This window comes from Clavelina lepadiformis, chromosome 8 (assembly GCF_947623445.1).
Source record: "Clavelina lepadiformis chromosome 8, kaClaLepa1.1, whole genome shotgun sequence".
Lineage (NCBI taxonomy): Eukaryota > Metazoa > Chordata > Ascidiacea > Aplousobranchia > Clavelinidae > Clavelina > Clavelina lepadiformis.
This window is the reverse complement of record NC_135247.1, coordinates 4,377,193-4,395,745: the sequence shown is the minus strand read 5'-3', so window position 1 is coordinate 4,395,745 and position 18,553 is coordinate 4,377,193. Positions and strand designations below refer to the sequence as shown.

At 35.6% G+C, this 18,553-nt stretch overlaps 2 protein-coding genes and 2 long non-coding RNA genes across 4 annotated transcripts; 3 read left to right on the top strand and 1 right to left on the bottom strand.

The window, feature by feature from the left end:
* Positions 1-2,080: 2,080 nt before the first annotated feature.
* Positions 2,081-2,623, bottom strand: LOC143469589 (uncharacterized). Its single transcript, XR_013119148.1, has 3 exons — positions 2,523-2,623; positions 2,303-2,392; positions 2,081-2,199 (listed from the first exon to the last, which is right to left on the bottom strand). It is a non-coding gene; the product is annotated as an uncharacterized LOC143469589 (long non-coding RNA).
* A 2,487-nt stretch (positions 2,624-5,110) lies between these two features.
* On the top strand, positions 5,111-12,535 carry LOC143468416 (uncharacterized). Its single transcript, XR_013118993.1, has 4 exons — positions 5,111-5,319; positions 11,754-11,841; positions 11,980-12,044; positions 12,213-12,535. It is a non-coding gene; the product is annotated as an uncharacterized LOC143468416 (long non-coding RNA).
* LOC143468415 (uncharacterized) lies at positions 5,350-9,283 on the top strand. Its single transcript, XM_076965609.1, has 7 exons — positions 5,350-7,187; positions 7,282-7,425; positions 7,718-7,774; positions 8,299-8,425; positions 8,805-8,910; positions 8,991-9,055; positions 9,152-9,283. The coding sequence occupies exons 3-7, from the start codon at positions 7,722-7,724 to the stop codon at positions 9,245-9,247; spliced, it is 447 nt and encodes a 148-aa protein (XP_076821724.1). The 5' UTR covers positions 5,350-7,187; positions 7,282-7,425; positions 7,718-7,721; the 3' UTR covers positions 9,248-9,283.
* A 2,598-nt stretch (positions 12,536-15,133) lies between the features above and the next one.
* Positions 15,134-18,499, top strand: LOC143468412 (ras-related protein Rab-18-B-like). Its single transcript, XM_076965607.1, has 4 exons — positions 15,134-15,481; positions 16,294-16,484; positions 16,689-16,807; positions 17,733-18,499. The coding sequence occupies exons 1-4, from the start codon at positions 15,417-15,419 to the stop codon at positions 17,952-17,954; spliced, it is 597 nt and encodes a 198-aa protein (XP_076821722.1). The 5' UTR covers positions 15,134-15,416; the 3' UTR covers positions 17,955-18,499.
* Positions 18,500-18,553: the final 54 nt, after the last annotated feature.

Genomic DNA, 18,553 nt, shown 5'->3' with positions numbered 1-18,553 from the left:
AGCTATTGAAAATAAAAGAAAAAAATTAAAAGTAAATACTCCAAAGACAAAAAACGATCGCGACAAAATGGCGTGCAGAGATACTGATTGTATACCCCTACATTGAGCGTGTTATGCAAACAGGAATGGGCACAAGCAAATTATTTGACCGTATGTAGCTTTTATTGAACACTTTCCCTACCGTTTTATGTCATCATCCATGCAGAAACTGTTACACTTTTAAGTGGCCTTGACTCAAAATAATTGTTAAAAACATCGGCAAACAAGTCAAAACTGAGGCAAAAATACCAACGAAAAATAGACAAGTAGGTTACAACTTTACTGTATTTGTAGGAAATCTTTTTCCTCTGAAATTCAATTGGGTTGCACTTGGACATTTGGTTTTCGCTACACATAGTTTTTCCATCTCTTGTATGTAAAAACGTTGCTTGATTTCTATACATTCGATCACCGTTAAACTTAATTTTCGAAAAATCTCCTCAAAACAAAACCATTGTCCCGAAAGTATTGGTCGTATACCGATTACGCGTTTTCAAACATGTAACTTAAAATATTTGCCCATATGACACGCATGAAAAATGCTACGTGGAAAGCCTGGAAATGCTACGTGGAGGCTTCCCAGCATGAACAATCGCTTTCTTCTTCCTGTTTTCGAACCAAGCTTGGAACAGTTTTTGGGAACCCAACCCGGCAGAGATGAGAGTCAGGCCGGGCCTTTAGAGTCGCGTTCGAGTTTGGGGCCGATATCGGCTCTCCACATAATTTTTTTTCATATATGTCAAGAAATTAATATCAGTATAACAATACAACATTATTATGGATATCAATTGTGAATTATTTAGTCATGTTTATTTCGTTGGTCCTACACTTTACATTTTTCGATTTTGAAAATTTGAATTACGGCTAAATCGAGCTTCAAAAGTACACGTTGAGCTCGAGCTTACACTTCGGGTTTGAATCTTAATCATTCCGCTTGTTATCTTCTCTACACCCCGTGGTAAGTGTAGAGCGATATGAAGCAATGCAGCAACTTTTCACCAAAGTCCAATTCAGTCAAGAATCGAAACTGGAGTTTCGCCTTTCAAACGTTTAAAATCAGAAACGTTATGAGACTACATTTGGCGCTAAAGCATTATTGCTTGTGCTGGGAATGACGTGGTAGTCGAAACTGCAGTTTTCATTGTGAGTGGATTGGGATGTTGACAAAAAGGTCAAGCTGACAGTATCACAATGAAATGTCGCAACCATCTACATCTGCATGTAGTAGTCATCTTACAACCCACATATAGTAAATCGACTGCTAAACAAAAGCAAATATTTTGTCAATTTGAACCAATATAGCAAGCTATTTAAAAAAATAACATTTTCAATAGGCTATGTAAAGATTTCTACCCAGGCTTACTACGCAAGTTGATGATTTACTAAGTTCCATGATTTATTAAGGCATCGTGAACAACACAAGCCTCTACAAATGTCGTTGACTTGTTCCGCATGTTATAAAGAAATGGCCCCTTTATAGTTGCATACCGCCACCAATTGAAATATAGTCAACTTACGAATAGGTCTGCGACGAATCCACACAACACAATACAAGCAGTAGAAACATAAATATGAATATTGTTAAGCTTTATTTGATAACTTTATTCTGAGAACGTCTATGTCCTCTTCATATTGTCTCGTCAAGTTGAGGTAGTTAAAAGCTGATGTAAATAATTGTTCAAATCAAAACCTTAACAAGTGGAGGGTGTCCATCTCCTTATGAGCAAATTAAACCTTTTGCATTTTAGGTTCTACCGACGTAAGAGCGTTTATATAAAAGATTCCAAAGGGCTCTTTCGGCCTAGGCTATCCTGCTCTTGTTTGGTTTGAACTTTCAGATAATTTGCTTTTATCAACATATTACATAATGCTGGTCCGATGTTCAGTATAATGTCATTGTAAGCAACAAATAATAAACAGTTTTATTGTGCACCAAGCCAAAGGCAAGTTTGCGCCATATCGTGCTACAAATATTTTGATAAATAACGCTTTCTTTTTTGGCTAAGCTGTTAGTATATCACCCCAGTGAAACAGTTCGTAGTATTTGTCAAATACTTTTATTTAAACTCTGACTACATTCCTTATAAACATAAATTGTTAACGTAGCTTTGTCCAGCTATAACCAACATGTCGTGGTGTTACTTCTTCGGCTCTTGGTACCTGTAATGTGCACAGGAATAAATCAAACACAGGCATGTATTTTATGTTTGCTTTACGAAATTTTGGCTGTCGTGTAAGGTAATATACCGTATAATAAACTTACCGCCAGTTATTTGGATTCATTTGGTTAGCATGGTTACTTAAATCAGCTTTAGTCCCAATCCCGCTGTAAGACTTTGAATAGCCTTGATAGCTAGAAAAATTCACAAGTGCATGGTATCACTGTAATGAAGCTCTTCAGTTTTTCAACTTATGTTACAATAACTCAAGATCTTATCTCAGCAAAAGCAGTTTTGTATTTACTAAAACAACAAAGCACTTACTTTGAATTGTTTTGGTTACATTGATTAGCATGGTTATCATTGCTGGCTTTTGTTTGAGAGTCGGTGTTTCCCATTTTGACAAAAATCTGTAGGTCTAAATATTTCACTGCCAAAAACAAGCGTTATAGGTTTACAATAAGATGACGTATAAATAACCACTTGTGAGGTTATACTCATGCGTTATGGTTTTAGTTTTACTTGTGCAATTTTCCTGCCACTTTTCAATATCTGAAAGTTGTTATTTTCTACTGAGTCAGATAGATTATATTTCCTAATAAAGAGAGCCATGTTTTGAAGGCCTGACTGCTTATGCGAATTATTTTGGTCATGGTAGCAAAAACAGTGGCGATTGAAGCGAACTATTCCGCTCATTTAAGCGAATAGACGAGTTAGGCAAAGACGACTAAGCCGAACGTGATGCTGCAAAACACAATAATTAGACTTTCCGCCGGGACCAAGCGATAGGCGGCGACTTAAGCGAGTTCTATTATGTCTTTTCATGGTTATGTAGTAAAATAATTGACACGCAAACATTAACCAACTTATGGTAAAAAACCTGTATGCCTTAGAGCAAGGGTTCCCAACCTTTTTATGTTCTCGTACCACTTAGCCACCACGGATTGTCAACACGTACCACTATTTTCAAAACAACTAATTTGATCCAATATTCGCAAAGCAGCATTGTATTAATAACAATGACAGCAGGGAGCAAGATCGACAAAAGTAGCTTACTGAATGCAGAGAATTTAGTACGGAAAGAAATAAAAGTGTTGTTCGCATATTTTAGCAACTCAAAATTAAATTGTTATACTACTATATTGTATATCGCATGCAACGGAGAGCTGCTCGCCTACCACCTGAAAAGCTCCCGCGTACCACTAGTGGTACGCGTACCACCGGTTGGAAAACCCTGCCTTAGAGACTTAGACTGTACCGTAGTCATGCAGTACCGACTAGGGTTGGATTATCCGGATAACGGTTAACCGGTTAACCGATTAACCGCAGGTTTTTTTTCTATCTGATATCCGGATATAATTCTGCCGGTTAACCGGCTAAAAGAGTATCGTTGCTAATGCGTTTTACACTTTTTAGTAAGTTTGAACATTCTTTGTTACGTAGAGGCTGACTCCCGCTGAGCGCAATTAAACCTTTGTTCACACTTCTATTGTCTTATAATTTCAACTACGGTACTCGTAAAATGCACGAGTGAAATTTACTATCATGTCACACAGAAAGCATAATGAATGATTCTTTTAATAGAAGACTGCATTCTCATGGCAAGGTAAAGTCTGTGAAGTGTCAGTTGAAAAGCTTTGGCTACAACCTAGTTTGAAGTGACTAAATTTAAGAGATGGAATTTAAACGTTTCAAAAGTGATAATCCAGTTTGGGGCTACTTTCTACGATCAAGAAATGGTGAGAGGGCAAAATGTGAAACCTGTGAAAACACGATTTCTTGTAAAGGTCTCACTTAGCAGTTATTATCCGGTTAACCGGTTAGATAAATTCCAAATATACAGATATATCCGTTATCCGGATAGTAAAAATTATTGATATCCGAACTAACCCTAGTACCGACTCATACCATAGATATCCTATAAAGCACATAGTGTCCTAGTGTTTTATAGGATATCTATGACTTGTAATGAAATGGTTGTATGTCGTACCTTATCCTGTAAGGGCGACCAAATCACTAGAACGTTTGTCTGTTGAATTGTTTATTATTCTCGATGATAAATGAGCCTCAAGGTCGTTGTTCTGCTTTTCTTAATCTTAGAATTAATTGTTCACCTCGACAACTGTATATTCTGATTATATTGAAGCTTCTTTGAACGAATACATTTAGATAAAACATTGGTACAGCAACTACAGCAAAAAGACGTCCATGTTGCGGCGTTGTTCGTAATAACAAGAGAGGAATGAATAACTCAAAATGGACACCAATAACCAGGAAGCAATCGATTACGTCACGCAGTGTTATGCTTCGCTGATTCGATAGATGAGAATTCTAAGTCTTACACAATCTTATATTACATTAATTCATAATATTATCACAGACTCATACGAAGTACTAACAAAACAGTCAAATCAATTAGAAATAAGTTGATGAGACAAGCTTGGCTTCCATGCAAACAATCTTTTTCTTTGTATATCCACTTTGTCTTTGCCTGTCGATTTTTCGCAAGCAAAGCAGCAAGCGCTTTGATTTTATATAGCAGCTTCCGCTGAAGAGAAATTTAAAAGAGTCGAAACTGGAGTTTCGCTTTAACGTGATATAAAGAACATGCAATCGAGAAAGGATTAGACTGTGGCTCAACGAACGTTGTTGAATGCAACTAGATGAAATCAACTGGTTACTTTAAAGTTGTTCTTGAAAGATGTTATGGATTGTAGGTTTATACAGAAAAACCTAATAAGTGAATCATCGTAATAAACACTTATTTGGACAATTCTTATACCTTGAGTGGTTCTTAAGTCCAGAGTCCTAATTAAATACAAGTCACTTACATGAAAAATCTACTTCAAGCTGTAAGAAAACGGAGAAAGAGTTCACAAAAGTAACAGGTTTTCTTTATTATGGTTAGATTCGGTAACACTTAAGAGCAACTGGTTTATGTTTGTTGTAAATGTAATTGTATTTAATGGTATGAAAAACAGGCAAACTGCCAAAACAAACTAATTGCTGGTTTGGCTAACGGCATAGCTCTGAAAACGCAAGCAATCATGGGTAATCGAAGCTTTCGTGCGAAAACTGAAAACGTTGTGGTTTCAGATGCACCTGCTGCTCCTTGCCTTGGGTAAGTAGACACAAAAGTTAGTGTTAGTACTGTAAGTATGTTAATAATTAACTCAGCCTATCTGGTGTTTATTTATAAGAGTCTGGTATCGCTATCAGTCAATGGCTGATCCAGAAAAATGTATTTGGGGGAGGGGGACATTCAAGCAGAAATCATTATTTTTGTTGCTGCTATGAAATATATAGCCTACTAAAGACAATGGCATTTGTTGAAACAATGATATCCCTGGGTTCATGAAGCAGAGGCGCAGGGCTTAACCACAGAGAGATTTTCGCCTAAACTTGAGCATTTCGCAACTGCATGCCCTGTTTTCACATGATTTTTCAATAGGGGAAGTGATTATTTAATGACTTCGAACCCAGGTCATGAAAATTTGAAAAGACGCCACTATTCTAAGGTCACGTTTCATAGGAGCCAACCCACTGCCAATACAACCCACAACTTACAGGTCACATCTTCTACAGGCCACTATTTCAACCCACAATGAAAAGACAGGCGTCACAAATGAAGCCTGGGTCGAGATTACAGAGGTCATGGGTTCTGTAGATTGAAGCCTGGGTCGAGATTGGAAAGGTCATGGCTCGTATATAATCAAGCCTGGGTCGAGATTATAGAGGTCATGGGTTCTGTAGATTGAAGCCTGGGTCGAGTTTGGAAGGGTCATGGCTCGTATAAATTGAAGCCTGGGTCGAGATTGGAAAGGTTATGGCTCGTATATAATCAAGCCTGGGTCGAGATTATAGAGGTCATGGGTTCTGTAGATTGAAGCCTGGGTCGAGTTTGGAAAGGTCATGGCTCGTATAAATTGAAGCCTGGGTCGAGATTGGAAAGGTCATGGCTCGTATATAATGAAGCCTGGGTCGAGATTATAGAGGTCATGGGTTCTGTAGATTGAAGCCTGGGTCGAGATTGGAAAGGTCATGGCTCGTATATAATGAAGCCTGGGTCGAGGTTACAGAGGTCATGGGTTCTGTAGATTGAAGCCTGGGTCGAGTTTGGAAGGGTCTTGGCTCGTTTAAATTGAAGTCTGGGTCGAGTTTGGAAGGGGCATGGCTCGTTTAAATTGAAGCCTGGGTCGATATAAGAAAATGGTGAATTCGAATAGAATTGAGACCTGGAGTCTGAAGTTAAATATGTTGAACCAGAAAGCAGGAGGGTTAGTCGAGCTCTTTTGCTGTTTTTTTTTTAGGACTGGCAGACTGCTGACGCTGTATTATTATTGTTAAAGAAATTACTGTGTCAGTGTGTAGGCATTGAATATTGAAATTTCACTATTGAAATATTTTAAGCCATGGGTTTTGATTGCATTGAAAGTTAGGCTAGGCCTGTATGAGGCGAAATTTATTATTAGGCAATCTGAAACGAATATTATAGGTTGTAGCTTATAGTAGGATACCGGTACATACTGGTATGTGGTCCCAAAGTCGCATACTGACATAATGTTTTCATTGACTACCGTAACCTGGTAGCCGGGTATTATTTGGGTGATAGGTTAGCTACTTTATTAGTAGTTATAGGCCATACTGAAAAAATGACTGATTTACGGAATCAGCCTTTCTTGTACGAATGATGAATGTTTTTTATATACTGATCAAAATTTTAATATAAACAAATATTTATAATAAAATACAAAACTATTAAACAATCTGATTTTAAATAGATGGAGTCAAAAGAGAATTTCTCTTCGGTGTTTTGGGGCCGAAAAGATGAAATTTTTGAAAAAATAGAAAGCTTTTCAGGAAAAAGTTGTATTTTATGCAATCCAGAAATATCTGAAAATTGTAATTCTTCTAATGAGAATATTTCAGATCATTTTATAAAAAAGCATTTCAACCACGCCGTGGAATTTGAAGTAAAAGGTAGAAAGGGTAAGTGTGCAAGTATTACTAATTTTCAAATTATCTTGATAATGTATAGTTAGGCATTGTTAGATTATAAAATGTTATGTTTGTATTTTTTAAGGTTTTTCTCTTCCTTGCCGCAAGCAAGAATGCCTGAACAGAAAAAGTGAAACTGAGGCGCGACGAAGTCATTTTCATTGCCCTTTTTGTCTTCATGTGTTTGGTCGGAGTAGGCCTCTAAAACACCACCTCGTTACAAAAAATGGTAAGTTAATTGCTTTGCACTCACTTAGTATCGAGTCTATGTATAAACATATTTTTGTTTATGAAGATTTATGAATACTAATTATGACCTGGTAGCTTTTTGCATTTAGTCATTTTTAAATTTCATGGTTGTACTGTAATTCTGACTCTGGAAATGATTGTAATATGTCAATATAACCAATGCTGATATTTTTCTATTTTACTGCACTTATACCTTGTGCAGTATATATAGCTGCCTGGTCAGTACTGATAGTTTTTATGTGGTCATGCTGTAAGAGCTATTTTTATGCCAGGGGAATGTGGATCAATAAAATCGTCCAGCGACATACAACTGCCATCTACATCAACAGGTATATAAATGTTTTGGGCTAATTATGTTGTATTATAAACATAATTTTTCAGTTTGTAACTGCCGAACAGATAGATTATAGTAATAGCTGGGTCAAGGGTGGGCAGCTATTTTCTGCTTAAGGTCATCTGATAAATATTTAGCGACTGCTTTGCAAAGTCAGGCCGAAAAAGTAAATAAACACATTTTAATACCATCGCTCCAACCATTACAACGAATTTAACGTAAGCTGAAGCTGTGATTAAAACATTGACTTGTAATCAGTCATGGAACGGTGCATGAAATTCGTCAGTGATTGATAAAGAAGTTTTATTATTATTAAGAAATATGCAGGTGGTATACCATGGACATATAGGATTTTAATGTAGCCGACAGTGAGTCAGTAAGGACATTTGTGCTTTCACAAATAAATTTCAATGTTTGTAATATTATCACGCCTATCACTCGGGCTCACATGAGCTTACATTTCGGGTTCGGTACTTAACAAGTATTTATACTGTACTGATATATTTCAAATCTAAATAGATCCTTCCAAAAGTTTTACAACTTGAAAGTGCATAAACTGAATGCATCTTATGAAGATGCAAAAGTGGTAATACACAGCCACAATATACAACAAGATACCCACAGTTGTGGGCCCCTCTCTATCATGGTAAGTGTTCAATCATACAAGATAAACCCCCTAACTCATATCTTGTTACATTTGACTATAAGTTATTGCAGTGACAAATAATTAACATAAAACAAGGTGAGTTAACAAAGGAATTTTCATTATAGTAGGTATCGGACATGTGACTGCACTGTTGCTAGCACAGAGTTCTAACAGTGCAGTCACTTGGTAGTTAATAATTGTAAAAGAAGAGCATGGCTTTTACTAGTTGAGTGCTAATGTGCACCTTACAATTCAGAGCAGACTTAGACTCTGGACATATGTGGGAGATTATACATTTTTGTGGATTATATGTGACAAAATATTATAAACTTGAAATTGCCTATCCACTGAAAGCTACTTCTACGTTATGTTTATGTAGGCTGCCCAGCAATACATGAAAAATGAATTTCAAGAATTTAGAGAGGCTTCCACAGATTGTAATGCAATACGCATTGCAATTGGAAATATGCTGCTTAGACATTGTGGTAAGTCCATGCTTAATTTATTTGGGGTCCCATTAATTCAATGAAAAATAATATTATTTCACTTCATGTTTTGTTTTTAGACGAAGAGAACCTTGACGAATTTTGTGTTCATTGTTCGAAAACAACATCACGGAGCACTGCATGGGTAAATAGTTTTCGCCTGAAGTTGTTCAATGTAATGTCATAACATTAAGGCTTCTATTACAGCAATATCAAACTGCTTTGCCTATTTCTCTTTCAGTATGCATGTGATCAATGCTGCCGCTGGATACACGAATCCTGCTCCGCTGAACCGGCAGAAAACGAACAGTTCTTATGCAAACATTGCACAATTTAATTCATGTACTGTAATAAAATTCTTTCCAGTTCTTAACCTGTTTGTGGTACAATTATAAGTCAGGCAAGCGTTCACTGTAAATGATTTATTGAATTGAAGCATATCAGCGGAAAGGAAGGTGTTGAAGAAAGTACTTTTAAACAATTTCCTCACTACAAATACATTCATCTGTAAATGTGTTTTCTTTAACTCATGCAGTCAGGAGACTTCCCAATTGAACGTGGGTCACGTGAATGATTTCACAATCCTAGGAGCAACGTGAAATGGTCTGCATCAAAAATCCTAACATGCAGTAATAATGTATGGTCAAACCACTCCATTTTTATGTTCTTCAATAGCTAAGCAAATCACTATATACCTGTAAAGTACAACAAAAGACAATAGGGTAATCAACATGTGAGGAGAAAAAAAGTAATTGGTAGCAGGCATTTTATCAGAAACACCACAAATAAGTAGTTCAACAATAATTTTATTATGTACTTGCATAATGTATTTGTGGTTTTGCATAACTCAACATTCCTGTGGCACTCAATTTAACTTCGTGTGTAATTTGTGGGGCTTAATTTCCGTAATATAGGTAATGTATGATAATTTACTGCACAACGCAAACTTAGTGATACAGGATTTAATTAAAAAACATGATCTATTTCATTTCAAACCAGCCTTTTAGGCATGACCTCTTTATTGTCGATCAAACCTTTAGTAAAAAAAGCTGTGAACTTTCCAGTCATAGGCTACATAGCCTAACCCATGACTTCTGTAATGTCGACCCAGGCTTCATTTTATATGAGCCATGACCCTTCCAATCTCGAACCAGGCTTCAATCTACAGAACCCATGAACTCTGTAATCTCGACCCAGGCTTCGATTCATACGAGCCATGACCCTTCCAATCTAGACTCAGGCTTCAATTTATACCAGCCATGACTTCTGTAATGTCGACCCAGGCTTCATTTTATACGAGCCAAGACCCTTCCAAACTCGACCCAGGCTTCAATCTACAGAACCCATGACCTCTATAATCTCGACCCAGGCTTCATTATATACGAGCCATGACCCTTCCAAACTAGACCCAGGCTTCAATCTACAGAACCCATGACCTCTGTAACTTCGACCCGGGCTTCATTTTATACGAGCCATGACCCTTCCAAACTCGACCCAGGCTTCAATCTACAGAACCCATGACCTCTATAATCTCGACCCAGGCTTCGATTTATACGAGCCATGTCTGCTGTAATCTCGACCCAGGCTTAATTTTATACGAGCCATGACCTCTGTAATCTCGACCCAGGCTTCTGAATTTCAAGCCTGGCTTGCAAGTCATAAATGGATCACTTCCCCGCCTCTGATTTTTTTTGCTGGCAAGTTAAATCATTGAGAAACCTTTTTGGTGAAGTAAATGTATCTTTCGGAACTACAAGTGTATTACTAGTAGGTTCCATTGGCATTTTGCAGATTTCATAACCGGTTCTAATATTGCCTTTGTTTCAATTTAAACATTTGATTGTAGTTATGTAGCCTATATACTGTGATGGTCTATCTGTGTTTTTGGATAGCTATCAACGTCAAAATGTCAGAGCACAAGACAACGTTTTTCAATTGCAAGCGATCACCCCAATTCCGCCCCTACTACCAGTAGCTTAATTATAGCCGCCGGGGATGACATATACATAATGATAACAATACCGGTGTGAAGGTTACAATACAGTTCCCGGATTAGTGATTACTAATTCAGAACGTAAGTTTGCCTACTCGTTATGTGGCGCCTTATTCTGTTGGCTAACCATAACTTTGTGATAATGTTCAAATGAAAGTTGAATTGTTGAATTGTTCATTTGCAGATAAAGTTATGGTTTGCCTACGTGTTACTTTTTCATCTCCTTACTCATACATATGAAGTTATTCATCAGCAATGTAGGCCTATATAGGCTTTAGGAAATAACTGAATAAGTAGGCTAACTAAGAAACTGCGGTAACCAAAGCTTCACGCCGTTAATAAATAATTCCATGGTTTCTCAGCATGCACTCATTTTTATAACAAGCTTTGGCTTGGAGCTTCTAATAACTTGATCAACAGTTTCCTAACTTTGGGTGTAAATTTTACAAGTTTGTACAATTTCATTCTAGATTTTATAAATTTTTAAAAACATGGAGTCGTTGACTAAATTCATTAAGCAAAGACTGATTTAGTCGTTTTCATTTAAAAACAAAAAACGTTTAGCTAGAGTTAGAGTTAATTGCAAAGTTTTGAATGTAATTATTGTCGTGAAATTTTATACAGATCGCATTTAAAACCCACATAACAAACAACCGATTGTGTAAGTAGATCTAACAAACTAGAAAAGTTGGCCCGGCCACCTAATACTACAATAAACCTATAAACTAGAGTTTCTTTGCTCTCTGCAAAAATAGCCTTTACAGTTTCGTATAAACAAAGGAGTGCATTCAACATATTCTCTATTTTTAGGCTATATCATATTTTGTATATTTTGCCTGTTTTAATATAGGCTCATCAAGAGACTTGCTTCAAAGAAATATTTCCTAGTCGTCTGTGTAGCTCTTTGTGGCTTTGTTGGATACCGGAGTCTATCAAAAGAGCCGATAAAAAGGTTGTACATCGCACTCCTTTCTTTAAGTTAAAATAGTTCCAAAAGTTGCAGTTATCCTAAATTACGCAAAGAAACAAATTTTAATTATGATTTTGTTGGTTCCGATATTGCATGATTTCTTTACAGATCAATGTGGAGTCAAGCTGATCTAAACAATCGTTCTAATCAATTGAATCCTAACAACTGGAGGTATGTATTGTGAAGATTATTTTATAAAATATTGTATACTGTATTTATTTTAAATGCTGTTTGCATGAAATCATAAGCCTTTATCCAAACCATTACTTAGCTAGCTTTATTTTTATCTTGCACGTTATTTAGAATTGTTAATTTTATAGAAAGCTTTCTGCATTTCAGATTTCAGGGAAGAAAAAAATAAATTTCTTTGTCTTTTTTTCACTGTTTACGACCATGTTATTGGCTTTGATAGAAGCCATATTCCGTCCACCATTGAGAATTGAGATATTTCGATATGTGATTTTACTGCGCAAGCTGTAGGCTTTGTTTTATTTCTTTGTCATAAGAAATGACCTGATGGCACTAACCAAACTTTGCAGCATGTATCTTGTAAAAAAATTTTCAACTCTTGCAGAATTGTTTCTTCATGCCGTGTATTATGACGTTCTGCACAGTTTTAACATTCTGAACATACAGTAGCAATAAACACTTACCAAATCTTAGATTGTTTATAGACATAAACTTCATACACACTAATCAATACGTTTTGGCTGCTTCTAACCAGCTAACCAGACAATACAAGATTTCGCATCTAGTCACAAGACCTTCTTGCATCATCACTTCTAATATTTTTGGAACAGGCTATTATATGTTTATTTGTTTTCACGCTCACCGGTACAACAGTGTGCACTGTGCAGACCTCATCTTCAGCGGGGCTGTCTTCCAGATAGGAACAAGTGTTTTATAGACACTGCCTTTATCAGGTGGAAATTATGTATACCAGAGGTTTATAGAATGTTTAGTGGAGTGAATGTACAGACTTTATATGTGTTAAACATTTTTCGCATGTTATGTCTCTATCTGAAACGTTAAATAAAATACGAAGAAATCTGTTTAATGTAATGTACATTCTGAACTGGAAGTGTAAACCCTTCTAAAAACTTATTACTGGGGTCAGATTATAGATTAGATAAGAACTCAAGAAATATATAGGAGATTTTATAACGCCTTATAACTTGCTTATTGTATTTTTTGCATAGACCAGTCAAGTTTTTGAATAACTGAGTTTGTATTGCTTATGACCCGTATCCGTGTTCACACCACAATAAGTTTTGTAACGTTTTTTCCACTAAAAATCTTTACCTATATAACTATACCTTGATTATACGGTGGAAAACTCCTACGCCCAACGGCAATGCACGATCTGCTTAGTTGCGCGTATAGGGCTTCGAAAACTTTCTCTCAATGCTGTATGACATACGTATAACCTGTATGACAAGCAATCTGCCGTGCTTGAGCTCATCATGTTCTCGATTGCAATCTTTATTTTATAACAATATACAACTGAAGTTTACAGCAACGGACATAGCAATGTGAATTGTGCATGAGTTAAAATAGCAGTTTGTCAGGAAATTAATTTAGCCTACATAGTTTTGAACCAGTTTCTGCAAATATTCAATGCAATTGTTTTAAAATAATATCTGACATTTTGTTCCACGATATGTCACATACTAGGCTATATGACATACATATTTCAAGCCTTTAAATTTATGAAAGTATTTTGAAATATATGACGGATGGATCAACTTCACTTTAAAAAATGTATTACATTTTTCGACAAGTCGTTGATAGGTCCGATACTGATAGAAAACTTTTGTGGAAAAGAAATGGTCTTCGTCAATGTCCGCTGTGTGAAGATTATTGCAGTCAATGGAAAGTGCAAAAGATGTATAGTAATCCATGGTAGGGATTAGGGGGTACTGAACGGGGCGCATGCCACCCCGGAAGTTTTGGATTACAAGGTCAAGAATGGCGTAAAATGTAAAAAAATTGTTTTTTTTATCAAAAAGATTGCCAGGGAATCAATTTGCTAAAATTCGTAACCCATTTGCATGATGTCTTCCTCAAATTGACTGGATGTCTTTAGTTTTTTTAAAATGTGTGACATAGATGCAGTAGTGGTCAGTAACGAAGTAGTTTTACTAACAGTAACGAAGTAGTAAGTAAATTTTGCGCTTACTTTGACTACCATTGCATTGATGACATTTTATGCCAATATATAAGATTTATATATATTATATAGCCTATATTTGACACCTGTAAATATATGACAATCATATGAAATATATAACGGTTGGTCACTTAACGAATGGCCATCCAAAAAATGGTGATAATCTTAAAAATGCCAACATTTAGCTGCGTTATTCCGGAAAGGCCCAAGTGAGAGGAATTGTGTTGCGCTAGAAAATGGCTATAATGGAAAGGACAATGGAAATGGACAATGGCGATAACCAGTGTTTCTATTTCTATTATAACAACAACAACCCTATTCAACATGGATCCCGATCTTAATCCTTACCCCAAAATAATCCTTCTTTTATAGCCTAATAAACATCCTAATTAAATTTTTTTGATAAATTCTTGTATATGGTACAAATGTACACAGTAGCAGGGATGGATAAAACTGCAACATTTTAAAATGTTTGTTTTTACAAACGATCAATTTTAGCAGTACAGTTCATATGGACATGCAACCTGTACTTTACTTTGGAAGTCTAGTAATGTTACTGGGTAAATAAACTTTTTCAGAAACTGTACACGAACTGGTTTTGATACCATGTCTTGATTCCAGCCTAAGCAGAAAAGGTTCCACTTATTTATTAGATGTTTGTTGTTAAACTGACGCAAGAACCTGTCTTTAATGACGTAGTAACAAAACAAAATGTTGCAACACATCACTTACATCCACTCTGAAAGACTCCAAAGGCTGAGACTGGTAGGCTATGGATGCTGTAATGCTGAGACAGGCGTCATTTTTGGTTAATGTGTCGGTTTGGTGCCATATAAAAATATTCATGTCTAGTCTGACACAGCGACATACATTCCGTCAATAGATTATTAAGTATATAGGCTAAATATAAATACTGTAATAAAAGCTAATAAAGGCTGGTTGTTAAACGCTAATCGATAATAAGTGAAGAAAGACGTGAGGCTATAGGCCTAGTGCACGCCAGACTCTGACTCCATGATACCAAAGTTTGTGATTTTGCATGCACGATTTCTAGCGGAAAACTGCCGTACTTTTCAGTCGGGAGGTTAACAAAGGTCTGGAGCTTTAGCTAAGCTAAAACAAACTTAAAAAAACGGATTTACAAATTTATACTAATGATAAAATTTTGTTGAACAGAAGACTATAATTAGCGTAATACACATTGATATTTGTACTGAGGTTGTAACACTGCTATGAAAATTTTGGGTGTCTCCGGAATAACAACAGATTTGTGAATTACCAGCTGACTGAAGTGACTGGCATATTGGTACCGAAATAAGTTAGTGCAGGGCAGAGTCACTATAGATTCAGAGATCGCCTGAAACCAAACCGACATGGATGCTGTACTAACAACATTAAAGATCCTCATAATTGGCGACAGTGGTGTCGGAAAATCAAGGTAATTTTTACAAACTTGTAAATAGAATGGAATGAGTCATTTTTGAATAATTAAAATACAAACCTGTACATCAGACTGTTGGTAGCCTACAGTACTAATTTATTTAGCGTGTGACTTAAAATGTAGAATGTTAACTTTGTTTAGTGGGCCTGCAGGAGCTTGGCTCTTACCTTGAAAGGAGGTCATAACGGAAAGTGTGGCACTTACCTGCAAGAGACATATTTACATACATGCCAAAATTTTACGTCTTCAAGCCAATGTACAATGAACAAACAAGCAAAGCTTGGTTATTTCAATGCCAATTTATTTAATTCTTAGACAAAAATCAAATCCTAGACATCGTGTTGTTTTGGCTATATCATACTAAAATTCAGTAAATATCTAACTTATTAGCTCACTTTCTCTTTTTTCTGTAACGACAGAAAGGAGTGATTAAATTTCCTAGAACCATAAAAACAATTTTTACTAGAAAACTGCTTTCTGCATACTTCTGTTTCACCAATTAACTTTTGTAGTGATATCTACCAATTATATAATGAATTAACGCTAAGCATCAACGTTTATACATATATAAATATATACATCAATTCTTCTATCCTACAAAGATTGAATTAAGGTATTTTTTCAGTTCCTTACTTTCAGATTTTTTTCAAATTTATTGTTGCCCTGAAAGTGATTCAATCTGTTCACGAGAACTTAACTACATAAAGCAACTTGCAAATGTATAATATGAAGTGCATATTTGTATATATTACGGAAATGAACTATATATCACACTTGCTAAATCAGTGACTTCTTATGAAAACATTTAGCTTGCTTTTGCGTTTCACTGATGACAAGTTTGATCCAGAACAAGCAGCAACTATTGGTGTTGATTTTAAAGTAAAAGCGATTACCATTGATGGAAACACTGTAAAACTAGCAATATGGGACACAGCAGGTCAAGAACGTTTTCGCACATTGACACCAAGCTATTACAGAGGGGCTCAAGGAGTTATATTTGGTAGGAAAGTTTTGTTGTTTACGCTTTATAATAATTATTTTTATACGGTAGTGATTAGTCATTTATAGTAATTGGTTTTATTCAGTAGGCTAATATAACATAAGTAGATATCCTGCTACTTTGTTATGTTTTTATGTAAGTTCATTATAGTCATTCTGATTTTACTTCCAGTTTCATAATAGTCAGTATAATTTTTATTTTTAGTGTATGATACTACACAACGTGAGACATTTACACATTTGACCACCTGGCTCACAGAAGTAGAAACTTATTCAACAAAGCCTGCTATTGTCAAAATGCTTGTTGGCAACAAGATAGACAAGGTACTAGCATGCTATACTACTATTGCTATAATTTATAGAATACTAATTTTTATGAAGATTTTAACTTGAAAAACTGGCATTTTTGATAATAAATAGGCGTTATAAAGATAAAAATCCAAACCTGAAAAGATTAATCATGAATGACTTGTTAAATTCTGGTGATCACAAATAAAGTCGAATACCAAATAAGAAGCACTTGCGAATCCAAACTCATCATTGCAAATAAAATCATCAAATTTAACAAGAACCTAATGGAAATTTATTGGCAAAGGGAAGACTCATGATGTACTGTAGTTTCCCTTACTGACTGTCATTCACCAAGTGAAGTCATGTTTCAAAAGTTGCTATGAACTTTAGTTTTGGTAGTCAAACAAAATATAAAGCAGATTTCTAACGTTGCAGTCTAATTAAAGCAAAGTATTTATGAATTGTTTTCACTGTTTGGCATACAGACAAGAATAGATTTGGGATTTGTTTATGTTTAAATGTCTGTTATCCATTTTTGTACAAACTTGAATAATATAATTAATTGATGTCTTGGCACCCCCTTAACAAGAATGCTGATGTTTCCACATAAATTTGAATATAAGTTAGTTATTGACCAAAACTAGAGTCGTAAGATTTCTTAACTTATCAGAGCTTAAGTTCAGCACAGATTTTCTTTGTTTGAGGAAAAAATGTGTGTTCTGCTTGGCAAACTCAAACTACGTGGAATAATTTATATCAACAAACAATTAACCCGTGTTGAGTTAGTCGTGTTTACAACATGATAACAAAATATATTTTGCAAAAAACAAAACTAAAGTATTTCTGGGTTTTATACATTTGTCACGAACTTTTTGTAAAAGAAGGTCTACCAACTTACAAGTTGTAAGACGTGGAGGTAACAAATTAGCTAACACAAAGTAACGTATTTGTATCCAAGGAAAACAGACAAGTATCACGGGAAGAAGGCTTGAAATTTGCAAGAAAACATTGCATGCTGTTTATTGAAGCAAGCGCAAAGACCAGAGACGGTGTGGAATGTGCATTCGAAGAACTTGTTGAAAAAGTTATTCAAACCCCTGGATTGTGGGAGGCAGAAGATGGTCGTCACGGCAACGTTAACATACACTCCACTAATACTGGTGGTTACTGCCAGTGCTAGTTGCCTTTGTACGTAAATACACATCAAAAGGTATTTTATTTTTTGCAACCTGCCCGGCACTTACGTGTTCCTTTTTCTTGTGCAATGGTAGAGTTTCCCAAGTGTGTTTTCAATTTTCTTAAAATGTATTATTAGAATATAACTAAAGGCTATTTAAATGTTGGTACTACAACTTTTTTAATTTGACGACCAGGTTTTGATAATTTCTGAAAATATTTGTCGGAAAAACCAATGCACAGTTTGTCCAAGAACTTTTTCAATTGTTAATTAAAATATAAGTAAGATGTGGTGCTTGAAAATATCACTACATGTTTTTCATCTTTCCACCACATCTTTTCTGTAGTGTACTGTACATATGCTTTCACAGTAGAGATTGAATAGCCTGCTGTTAAATTGTTTCATGGTAGTCATAAAAGAAACAGGATGTTATGTACATGTAGTTTGAGAATTTCTGCTACAACAGACTTGAAAATAAAAAAACATTATGTTGTTGATAATATCTTTTGCAGTGAGCATTTGCAATAAACTTCTGGAGTTACATGGTATCACACTGTTGTTAGTAATCCTGCCACTTGCTAGCAATAAAACAAGTCAACGCA